This window comes from Sinohyriopsis cumingii, chromosome 10 (genome assembly GCF_028554795.1).
Source record: "Sinohyriopsis cumingii isolate HCF-2022 chromosome 10, ASM2855479v2, whole genome shotgun sequence".
Taxonomy (NCBI): domain Eukaryota; kingdom Metazoa; phylum Mollusca; class Bivalvia; order Unionida; family Unionidae; genus Sinohyriopsis; species Sinohyriopsis cumingii.
The window spans coordinates 91234398-91247545 of record NC_142970.1 but is presented as its reverse complement, the minus strand read 5'-3'; the positions used below and the strand labels follow the sequence as shown (position 1 = coordinate 91247545).

At 34.2% G+C, this 13148-nt stretch overlaps 1 protein-coding gene across 4 annotated transcripts in view; it reads left to right on the top strand.

Moving 5' to 3' along the window:
• The window catches only part of LOC149790575 (chitin synthase chs-2-like), a 61571-nt gene that overhangs the window by 19762 nt on the left and 28661 nt on the right, over positions 1-13148 (top strand). For 3 of the 4 annotated variants that reach the window (XM_089972653.1, XM_089972654.1, XM_089972655.1), the window contains exons 2-5: positions 4681-5027; positions 7356-7746; positions 9879-10110; positions 11028-11787. In XM_089972653.1, coding sequence (XP_089828779.1) covers positions 4681-5027; positions 7356-7746; positions 9879-10110; positions 11028-11787 — 1730 coding nt within the window. Of the gene's footprint in view, positions 1-228; positions 334-4680; positions 5028-7355; positions 7747-9878; positions 10111-11027; positions 11788-13148 lie in introns of those variants that run through there. The other variant, XM_089972656.1, reaches the window with a different exon arrangement.

Here is a 13148-nt window from a genome sequence, read left to right as displayed (position 1 = left end):
GTCAGTTCGGCATTCACTGCAATATTTAAGAAATCTGCATGAAAGAATCAAAATCCATAGACAGTAAAATCTACTTCAAACCGTGTCGTCGTTGCCAATATGTCATCTGACGATAAAGCATGCTTCAGAGTTACGAATCAAATGACATGAAATAGGGGGTTATCGGTGCTTATCTCTTGGGATCGGTTTATTGTATGAATGAAGTCGATTGCTTGCTCTCAATGATTTTAACTTGCTATAGTTTTACGTTGCCTCGAAATGGGACGATAAAACAGAAAGGACGGGCTTATTAAGTTGATACAGCCTCAAGCAGTTTACATCGGTTTAATACAGGTTAGTCAGTTTCCACCCACATAAAACGACATATGATTTCCACACATAAAAGAGCAAATGATTTCCACACACATAAAGGGACACGTGGTTTTCAAACATGCTTTGTCGAAAGTTCTTGTACGATTGATAAAAATTAAAAAATCATTCAATAATTTAGTTGAGGAATAAAGCTGACTTTATTTTTATTTGGTACACTCATCTGTAATGTGTGTGTGTGTGTGTGTGTGTGTGTGTGTGTGTGTGTGTGTGTGTTGATATTTGGCTGACTCATCTTGAATGTCTTTTTGGAAGAATCCTACCTTGGGTAAAACATATTTGACAGCAGACTTGAAATAAATACCATTTTCCAGGATCCTCCAGTGAAAATTTCTTCTTTGGAAATAGATTCATAAAACATGTCCGAATTAATAACTCAGCAGCTGGAGACCATTATAAAATAGAAATAAAAATGATTGTAAAGAATAAGTCACTTTGGGTCGAAGAATGAAATTACTATGTACTTTAAAAAAAAGTCATGTCAACAAAACATTACAGAAAATAGAAATAACAAAATAACACCAAAAATAAATATATGGTGAGTCTAACACCAAAATAAATATACGGTGAGCCTGACACCAAAATAAATATATGGTGAGTCTAACATCAAAATAAATATATGGTGAGTCTAACACCAAAAATAAATATATGGTGAGTCTAACACCAAAAAAATATGGTAAGTCTAACACCAAAATAAATATATGGTGAGTCTAACATCAAAATAAATATATGGTGAGTCTAACACCAAAAATAAATATACGGTGAGTCTAACACCAAAAAATATATAGTGAGTCTAGCACCAAAATAAATATACGGTGAGTCTAACACCAAAATAAATATATGATGAGTCTAACACCAAAAACATATATGGTGAGTCTAACACCAAAAGTAAATATATGGTGAGTCTAGCGCCAAAATAAATATATGGTGATTTTAACACCAAAAATATATCTGGTGAGTCTAACACTAAAAGAAATAGATGGTAAGTCTAACACCAACAGAAATATATGGTGAGTCTAACATCAAAAACAAATATACGATGAGTCTAACATTAAAAAGAAATACATGGTGAGTCTAACACCAAAATTAAATATAAGGTGAACTTAACACCAAAATAAATGTTTGGTCCTAAAGAAGTCTAAGAAGAACAGAAAGAAAAAAATTGTCTAAAAGGAGTCCAGCATCAAAATAAAACATTTATGGTCTAAAGGAGTCCAACTCTAATAGAAATATAAGGTCTAAAAGGAGTCTAACTCTAATAGAAATATAAGGTCTGAAAGAGTCTAACTCTAATAGAAATATAAGGTCTAAAGGAGTCTAACTCTAATAGAAATAGAAGGTCTAAAATTAGTCTAACTCTAATAGAAATAAAAGATCTAAAGGATTCTAACTCTAACATAACTATAAGGTCTAAAAGAAGTCTAACTCTAATGGAAATATAAGGTCTAAAAGAGTCTAACTCTAATAGAAATATAAGGTCTAAAGGAGTCTAACTCTAATATAAATATAAGGTCTGAAAGAGTCTAACTCTAATAGAAATATAAGGTCTAAAGGAGTCTAACTCTAATAGAAATATAAGGTCTAAAGGAGTCCAACTCTAATATAAATATAAGGTCTGAAAGAGTCTAACTCTAATAGAAATATAAGGTCTAAAGGAGTCTAACTCTAATAGAAATAGAAGGTCTAAAATTAGTCTAACTCTAATAGAAATAAAAGATCTAAAGGATTCTAACTCTAACATAACTATAAGGTCTAAAAGAAGTCTAACTCTAATGGAAATATAAGGTCTAAAAGAGTCTAACTCTAATAGAAATATAAGGTCTAAAGGAGTCTAACTCAAATAGAAATAGAAGGTCTAAAATTAGTCTAACTCTAATAGAAATAAAAGATCTAAAGGATTCTAACTCTAACATAACTATAAGGTCTAAAAGAGTCTAACTCTAATAGAAATATAAGGTCTAAAGGAGTATAACTCTAATAGAAATATAAGGTCTAAAGGAGTATAACTCTAATAGAAATAGAAGGTCTAAAGGAGTCCAACTCTAATAGAAATATAAGGTCTAAAGGAGACTAACTCTATTAAAAATAAAAGATCTAAAGGATTCTAACTCTAACATAACTATAAGGTCTAAAAGAAGTCTAACTCTAATAGAAATATAAGGTCTGAAAGAGTCTAACTCTAATAGAAATATAAGGTCTAAAGGAGTCTAACTCTAATATAAATATAAGGTCTGAAAGAGTCTAACTCTAATAGAAATATAAGGTCTAAAGGAGTCTAACTCTAATAGAAATAGAAGGTCTAAAGAAGTTTAACTCCACACGAAGCATAAGGTTCAAAAGGGAGTCAAACAACAAAAGAAATGTATAGTGTAAGTTGAGTCTAACTCCCAAAAGAATATGGTCTAATAGGATTTTGACATCAACATATAGAATAACAATTGAAACCTTGGTAAATCCAGGCTCAAAAATCATTCACTTGTGTTCTTACACGATCCGTTGGGTCAGGTGATCTGAAAATTCAATAATTCAGTTTCTCATATAATTTAGAAATCGAAGATGAAATTAAAAGAGGAATCCTAGTACACTATGACTAAAATGATTGATATATTTAAATTATCACGGCCTTTAAATTTCCGAGGATCCGTCGTCTCATTGGGAACAACGCAAATATTTGTCAGATATTTTAAATAACCAGTTTGCTCCAAGTCGAATTTGTTCTGGCAATCATTTTTAAGACGATTTTATTTGGAAAATAAATTTTACATGAGAGTAATGCTATTCCGATTAACTATATTACTCTTGTAGCTAAATGCTCAATCAAGCACTTTGAGTATAAGAGAACTTGTGTTAAGGTCTCACAATCTGAGTATAAGGGAATTTATACTGAAGTCTAACAATTTGAGTATAAGGGAATTTAAGTCAAAATCTCGCAATTGGTATATAAGGGATTTGTAGAATTGATTAGATTTTATTACGATAGAGAAAATTATAAGGCATATATTAGCAATAAGAAAGCTGACCAGAATCATTGGAGGAAATGCATGGTGATGTTGAATAGAGGCATAAATATTTATAATAATTATATAAATGTACTACATTATATGTTACGTAGCATTGTTGTGCTGTTACTGTCTTCCATCTGGTGCTACCTCCTCTAAGGTAATTTAATATAGATTTCCTCTCTCAATTTTATTCTTATTGTTTTCTCTTTACCTTTTATATAGATTTCCTCTCTAAATTTTTCTTATTGTTATCTCTTTGCCTTTGATCTTTCCCTATTATCTAAGCTCCAGTATATGTTGGTGTCAGTTCATTCTGATTATATATCCAGATTATATATGTGTGTATTATGTTGCGCGCGCGCGCGCGTGTGTGTGTGTGTGTGTGTGTGTGTGTGTGTGGTAGATATTAGCAATTATTGTAAATTGATAAGTCCAATGCACCTCAAATGGGGCATCACTATATGGCAGAGCTGGGGCGAAATAAGAAAAAATAATATTTTCATTGCATCGACAATGGACGTTTTATTTAAGAAAAAGAACCGCGCAGTATATCACTTTCAACGCTTTACAAAATTACCCTCGGATAGATCTTGTTGCAGATTAAAGCGTCTTTTTATGTCTTACTACCAATGTACTATAAATGTGCAAAACATTAACATTACGGTCTACTGGGGGAAAGATAAAGAAAGAAAGCGGCGAGAAATGCTTTTGTTTTTATCATTTTCTTCTCAGTATTACTTAGTGAAATGCTTTCTTCTGCATGCTATATTTAATGTATATCTTTAATGCATTTAAGTGAACATGTGGAGAGAGAGAGAGAGAGAGAGAGAGAGAGAGAGAGAGGGAGGGAGGGAGGGAGGGAGAAATACAACCAGAGACAAACACAGAAGTAAAACTGCATGTTATATTACTCTGTATTTTTGATATTTAAATTTTATTACACAGTGCATATTGTTGTTATAAAATGAGGAATGGAAGTTTTAAAAGGCACCAACTGAAACTTCACGAAAGCTTGTACACAATTTGTAGAATCCTTGAAAGAACTTTGTGTAGACTTAATTGCAAAGTTCTTCTTACCGTTGACAAAAAGTGCTAAATACTAATAGAAGCCCATGCCTGAGTTATTTCATGGACATATTTACCTTCCTCTTTCTTAAACTTTAAGCTGTCAAAAGAAGTTTTACCTCAGAAGATGTTCACATATTAAACAAACACTTATAATTCACGACTCATGAAAGTAGCAGCATCTGGTTCATTATTAAGGTCATTCAACTGTTACAGTTAAGCTATCATTTACTTTCCGTTGCAGACGAAACAGTCAAGTGAGCTTCCCCAGACTGTGAGATTTCCAGGCAGGACCGCCCATGTGAGTCTCAAACATCTTTCGTTCAACATGCAGGACAGGGGTCACACGAACCCTGCGTATGATGCTGACGGAGACGATGATTCTGAAGATAATCTTTCGAGAAACAATATCAAAAACAATTCAGATGACGATGATGAAGAGGACGATATCTCAACTTCAGGTTTCCAGGAAAATGGGGATGACCAAAGCGACATAAATTCGGATGACATTCCAGCAGGCCTTGACGCTAAAGAACTCAACGATGCCTTGCAGGAAGGCAAGGGCCCACCACCAGAGGAGAAGAAAGTCAAGTGAGTTGTTCATTCAAAGTATTGCAAAAGATTTCAAACATTGATAATCGGGAGACCATTTTATAGTTCTGCACCAAACATTTCCAGAACGATGCTGTAAGTCATCGTAAATGAGGCATCGTAACCTTGCGATGATTAAAGATATGCAACATTTATTGCAGATTGCGTTGGGAATGCGCAGTGAAAAAGAATAACCCTTGAATACGTTCTTGGCTGATCCACAACGACATTAGAAGTGTATGTCTAGCATTGGTATTAAAGCATCATACGAATCAAAGCGAACAAATACCTTATTCATTGCAATTGTTCACATCATTCGGCAATATTCTTATTCCTTCAAAAGAGATCAATACCCATAATAAAATGCAAGCCCTATGAAGTTTATAATTATAAATACCGACTTCAAAGACAAGCGTACCTCCAGTATAAGCAGGCCAATTCCCACGTCGCTTTGCTCTTGAAAGTAGCCCATGCCGTAAACAAAAAATTAATTACAATATAATTTGCCTACATATATGCAGGCGAGCGTTCTCGTGTGTGTTCGGGTGAATACCACAAAAGTTGTAATAATACGTAGAAATCTGATTGTAAATCATGTGTCAAATAAGGTAGCGATTTCATATTCCTTATTAACGCTGATCTTAGTGATATTTAAAAAACACGTTTTATACAGAATCCAATTTTCCTATTGTATACCTATATTTGTTCTCAGAATGCATGTAACTCAAAAGGACACAATCCTCTAAACTCAAACCATCAAAACTTGCTTATCGTAGAAAGTTTGGAACATTCAACGCATCGAAATCAAATGATAGACAATATCTCCAATAGACAATATCTCCAAGCAGATTTTCATTAGTGAACTGAATATTGTCTCCTGACATTAGAGAAAAACGTAATAACAATTTGCTATATATCTGCGAGATATTACTAAATGATATTTATACGTATGTAGAATTAGTTACTACTATGGAAGACATAATCTTCGTCAAGGACCGAATAAAAATCCAAACAAACAGTGGTCATACACCTCATTTCAAAATGTGGTCTACGTACAGGACAATCAAGGACAGTAATCATCTCAGTTCATTCAGGTCATTTGCTTCATTTATCAGTGCTACAATTCAAAAAGTAAAAGTCCGTAGTCAAAATAAAATTATAAGCTGAGATGTACTTGAAACACTCAACTCCAATTTGTACACAAACTGCATAAGTTTAAAAACAAACATCCTACTAAGTTGTCTTTTTGTTAGTGTTTTGAGGTGACGGTTAGTTATGTTTCTTTCCTTGGTTTAAACTCGTTTGAATCCCTAAGCACATAATGGATACATACATTCCAGTAAAAGTTAACAATGAATAAGACACTACGTGCATATAAATATACCAATAGAAGTTGACTTAGATTTAGTAACACTACTTGCATACTATATTTAAATCGCTTGTCAGTAATAAAGTATTCATTACTATGTAATCAACTGTCATCTTTAATTTGTTTATTCCAATGTGGTGATTGTATTTAGAACATTTTAGACACAAAACTTCTATCATATCGATCAACGACCGCCTAAAAGCATAATACTTTATTATAACGTCTGAAACCTCTAAACAAAATCCTTTGCATAATCAACGTTTCGTTACATATAAATGTTTTTCTTTCATTTATTTGTTTCTAAGCACATCACCTTTACGTCTATCAAAAGATGATGGGAAAAATATACGTTGTTCCGATAGCGTCAACACGATGAGTTGTGTTGGCATGCTTTCTAAACCGCTTCATACAATTAAGGGGTCATTTGTGATATTCTAAAATAATACTTGTATTATTGATATAGCGTATACATTGAAGAATATATATATATATATATATATATATATATATATATATATATATATATATATATATATATATATATATATATATATAGCTTAAATAAGGTACTAACAGAAACTACCATTCACTATAGATATAAAGCAGAAAGGTTGGAAATGGAATAAAGATAATGTAAAAGTTGTAGTGTAGTGACAAACTTTTAAAAATATAAATCGGTAACTTATAAGAAGTAATATATACTTTGCTTCAGTAGGAACTAACCCATCTATGCGAAGGAATGGTGACGTCTAACGGACCAATTGCACAAAGACGTATAAGCCTGTGAGTGCAAAGGCGTATAAGCCTGTGAGTGCAAAAGCGTATAAACTATTGAGCACAACGGTGCACAGACCTGTGAGTGTAAAGATGTATATGCCTTTCAGCTTGTGCATAAGATGATCTAAGGAGATTAAGTTTCCTTACGAGTAATTGTTCTTTTCTTTATTTTATATTTTCAGAAAAGAAAAATCCTGGGATGTATTTCGCACAGTACCATCCGAGAGTGTTTCTGGAGATAACCTTGAATTTTGGAGAAAAGCGTTTGTGATAACAAAGATAATTGCTTGCATAGTGTTATTTTTAACAATTCTAGTAACAACTGTGATATCAAAAATGTGTTTTATATTAGTTGTGTCCAATATCTTTCCGAACAATCAGACTGTTCTCCGTTCAGCGAAGAATACCCTCATATACAAGTACAATGCATACATGGAAACAAATGTCTTGTGGATTTGGGCCATGATCATGATCATTGGGGCGCCTTATTTCTTCACCATCTGTAGGTGCTTGTGGAGGCTTATCTTCATGATAACCAAAAGGAAAAGCTTTGACTGGACTACCCTGTTTTCGGTAAATCTGTTATTGCTTTTTTTATCTACATTTCTACCTACGTATCTACCTACCTACCTATCTATCTATCTATCTATCTATCTATCTATCTATCTATCTATCTATCTATCTGACCTGACAGAGTCTATAGGTAGTATAATGGCGACTATACTAACCCTTTATTATGAGCACAAAAACCAGACAGAGACAATACTAACCCTTTAGTATGATACTAAAACTTGACAGAGACCATACCAACCCGTTAGTACAAGTACCAAAACCTGACAACGACCATACTAACCCTTCTAGACAGTCACACAGCATTTACAAGATGTATTTACAAATTTATGGAACGAACTATAAATTACAGACTTCTCTGTTAACTTACGTGCTCTAAATATCAGATGAAAGGTCAAGGTCAAACTTATCAAATAGACTTAGAACAACTGTCCGAGAAGCGTTGGATAAAATATAACGTATGCTAGCAAATTGTTTCTTTTTTTCCATGGACACATTTTTGACATTATGTGGATAATGACTGGTCTATTAAAGAGAGCCATTTCACAGTTTAAGTGGATGCTCTCCTTTCTAAGAGCTATCATTAGGATATAAGTGTGCCTCATGGCCGCACATTGTCAGTAAAACTTACAACATAAACATCAACAACACCATAACATGTTTTAATCCAGGAACTGACTGTTTGTTCTATGTCGAGGACTTTTTCATCTGTTATAGATCCTAAAATGTGCATGCACCGACCCACAACTACATATATGCTTGCACAGAAATGGTTAGAGAAAACGGGTTCAAATCTTGGAAATTTTATATTTTATTTTCTCTCCCCCGTGAACTGATATCAACTGCATCGGATTCATATTAACCCTAAGACATATCTTTATGTTTATTTTTATTTATATTGTGTAGGAAACGAAATTTGTAGGACTTGTATTTCATTGTAAGCAAACGTTCTTTCCGCATATTTGTTAGCTCAGGGCCAAATGGCAAAAGCCCTTGATGTATTCTGATTCATTAAAGATATAAATTGGGGATCAGACTCAAAAGTTGTCATTCTGGTCATACAAGACTTTACTAAGAAATGAACTCGACTATGGATTGAATATGTGCGAGTCAACTCGCAATTCTAAATGGGACACCTTCAATCGTGTGATTCACAAAACTTCAGGCTGATGATGGTGTAACACATTTTCGTCGTGTGTATGGAGCCAATTTTTTTTAGCAATCTTCATTTCTTTTCTCTGTACTATATAACTTTTATTCTCCAATATATAACCAGGATTGTGCTGATGTGCCGATAAACAATACATACATACATACATATATACATACATACATACATACATACATTGTCTTCATAAAATGATCAGGGACCCTTTTCACTTATTCCTACTCTCGTCACTGGAAGGGACATTCTGTTCGCATCAGCTGTTTGATGCAACACACCATGGATAGCCTTTTGCTTTGTAGTCTGTCTATCAGTGTCTTCTCTCTATCTCTCTACATACTTTTTTTAAAATCCTCGATGACAGCCGTGTACCTGATGGCGTAGACTGCAGCCTTACAACTCCCGTTAGCTTCAGCACCCTCCGAACATACACCTGTCTGATTTTACTCCTTACCTCTTCATGTTGCTTAAAGAACTCGTGAGGACTATTATTCTGCATCTTCACTAAACTTTTTTAAATTCTGCTTGTCAGGAGTTGCATGCATGCAGCGATTTCTAATTTGCCACGTTAGATGCTTATAACCGTTAGATGCTTATAACAGAGCTCTTTGCCAGCGATAACTGTCTGGATTAGGGAGTCTATTTCAAACTAATATCTGATACATATATTCAGATTGTCAATTATAGTAGATGACTGGTTTTTTGGTGAGTTTTTCGTGGCTTGGTATCCTATTTTGTGCTGTTGTAGCCAATGCCAACGAGTGCAATTACGAACTGTAATGGTGACCGTCTGTTCGAATGATGCCCCTTTTGATCCTGAGATCCCCAGTTGATTTCTTTAAAAATTCATGCTGATTGTTTGTAATGACTTGAATATTTCTTGCTGCAGCCACTCAAGTTTCGACAAACGAGTGTATTATTAACATTATTATTATTATTATTATTATTATTATTATTATAAATGTTATAGGTCTTACTATTGGAGACTCTTCATTCCATCGGCCTTAACGTGCTCATCTATTATATTCTGCCGAACATTGACCCTGTCTCAGGGGCACTGTTTTGTATGAGCGTGGCCACGTTTCCAGGAATACTCAAGATCATCTATCCCAGACAACAGCAGGATAACGTGAGCAAACTATGGAATATTGTTACCAGCTTCGTTAACTTCATATCAGTTTTGGTTCACCTCGGCAGTATTGGTAAGTCTACTCTAGAAATCTGTATTCAACGCTAAAGGAAGTTACACAGTTCCTATATTCGTAAACGAGACCCCAATTTCGCTAAACGTTTCACGTTTGCTTTCATTTGAGAATATTACATATTTTTTTATAATTGTTAGATTGCTATAAAAATATATATTACTCGAAAATTAAGTTGGGTATCAAAGAAAATAATACGTTACTATCTACATTTTGTTCATAGAGAACCTTGTTATCATCTGATGAAATGTTTAGGATTTACTCAAATTTGAGAACTGTGTTAACTCTGTATTTCTGAATTTTACGGATTCCTAAGTGTGCGGGGTTTTGTTTTAGCTCTCGACTTCTAGGATTCCTAACTTCTTGAGACTAAAATGCACATGCTAGTGCAAACTCAAAGTCTGTGGAGAAATTTTGATCCAGTTATTTCCCACTGATGTGGTCAAGTAACCGAAGAATTTGTCAGTGGGAAGTTATCACTAGCATTACGTTAACGAATCAGATGTCACCATTTTTACATGTCGTGGTTGAGTGGGAAAATGTAATTTCCTTGGAATGAAAGATCACACACACACACACACACACACATCAAGATAATAGGTTGCATTCCAATATCAACATCACCACAACCCGCCTTGTTCTATGTGCTTTCTCAATGTAGATTTTGCAAAGATGTTCGTGTCGTCCTGGTATCTATTGACGATAATTTCTATCAATGATAGTTGTACGATCAATGCATGTCGGTAATGATAACTGTATGAATCAACGCCAGTCTATATATAATGACAACTCTATGAATTAATGCATATCAAATGTATAATGCAAAAGAAAAATGAGTAAATGAATACTTATTGAAATGCATCATATTTTATATGCATCTTAGTAATAAATATTATACAATGGTATTTTATTTTCAGGTTTATGGTGTTATTTCTTGGTGTTCCGACAAGAAGAACGGAACTATACCCTACTTGTTTGCGTTATTTTAGCGCCACTACTGATCTCCCTCATGTGGTGGGAGAATTACACCAATGTGGAAAAGGGCGAAAGAGAGGACTATGGGAAACGCTTAGGTCTTGTCTGGCTTGCAAAGCGTGCGAAACGACAGAGAACAAAATTGTGCCTTATTGTTAATATCTGGAAATTGATTCTAGCCATTCTACTACCTATGGCTATTTTCGGACCGGGATGCGGAGGAGACTGTATACAGACATTGTTTCTACTGGCACCAAAGGAGGCCACGCTAAATGGTTTCTTTGGACATACAAAGTTAAAGTATGCCAAGCAATTTGGCAATTGTAGCCATTACCTTCCACTTGTCGTGGCGGCCATAAGTATATTTTGTAGCGGGGTTTGTTACAAAGCTGTGAAAACGGCATGCAAAATCACTGCCCAAGTTTTCTGTGTTTCCCTTCCCTTGGCTCTTACCACTCCAATTTCTATTGCCATTTTATTCGGAATTTACGCTGAGATAGTGACAACGAAAACAACTGGATGCATGCTCCCCTTTCCCGTCTGGGCGGACAAAGCTGTGAGTCCTAAAGATTACATTGATTACATTACCAAAACAGATTTCTGGATGACGATTCTCGCAGGGGTGGCAGGGTATTTGTCTTTCCTGATGATTTGTAACCACATTTGGGCTCCAGAGGATGAGAGACTTCAAAGGACAGACAAGTAACGACATTTGATTCTATTTTGCATTTTTTTTTTTTTAATGGCTGATAATTACTGTAACCTGTCTTAACCAGTTATCAACGGAAAAGTGAATTCTGGATTATTAATTCCTTTACGTTAATTAATATTCAATGGCTTCAATTACTGAAGGAAATGTCTGCAACTTACTCTGTAACGCATGCAATTGCTGAATGGAGTTGAGGAGCATTACACTCAGATCCAGTCCAGTACTGTACTTGTGTATAACACTTGTATGAAACTGACTAACCTTTAGAGAAATAAAGTAAACACCTCAAACTTTTTAAAAAGATATACCCCTATCTACCATGGCTTCTCTTCATTCAAAACACAAGGTCTAATCTTCTTGGAAGGTGAATTATGGTACTAATTTACCATTTAGACTATTCTCTAAATCTATGCGTCACAAGTGGCCAGTGAGCACTCTCAAACTGTGTGCTTCTCACCAGGTCAAGATTACCTCCCATCTTATACTGCATGCTCATTTTTATTTTATTGCCAACTCAAGATTATCTCCTATTTAATACTGTATGCTCATTGTTGTTTTATTGCCAACTCAAGATTATCTCCTGTTTAATACTGTATGCTCATTGTTGTTTTATTGCCAACTCAAGATTATCTCCTATTTAATACTGTATGCTCATTGTTGTTTTATTGCCAACTCAAGATTATCTCCTATTTAATACTGTATGCTCATTGTTGTTTTATTGCCAACTCAAGATTATCTCCTATTTAATACTGTATGCTCATTGTTATTTTATTGCCAACTCAAGATTATCTCCTATTTAATACTGTATGCTCATTGTTGTTTTATTGCCAACTCAAAATTATCTCCTATTTAATACTGTATGCTCATTGTTGTTTTATTGCCAACTCAAAATTACGTCTCATTTAATATTCTGTGTTCATTATTGTTGTATTGCAATGCCATGCATTTATTCTGAAAAGTATAATCAAGATAATAATATCACCAGTGCGCCTGATTTAGTTTAAAGTTGGGTTTGGACGTGTGAGCTTTTGATGGTGGTAGTGGTGGAAGGCGGTGTGGGACAATCAAGGGAAGTTCTAATACACTTGCAAGTATCTTCCATCTGAGCCGAGACTCTAAAATTTCATACTACATTAAAGTAGGATGCAGATTTGCACGTTGCTATTCACAGTTCTTCAGTTTCCATATTTTAAACGTGTTTATTTGTTAATCCATCCATTCATCCACTATTCGCACTTTCATTTCTGGAGTAAAACTCATGATGCCTATCACTTTTCTATATACTATATAATTAAAAATTTCTTTAAGAAGAAAGAAAATACCTGTTTTATGAAACAAATTTCATTATTGGAAT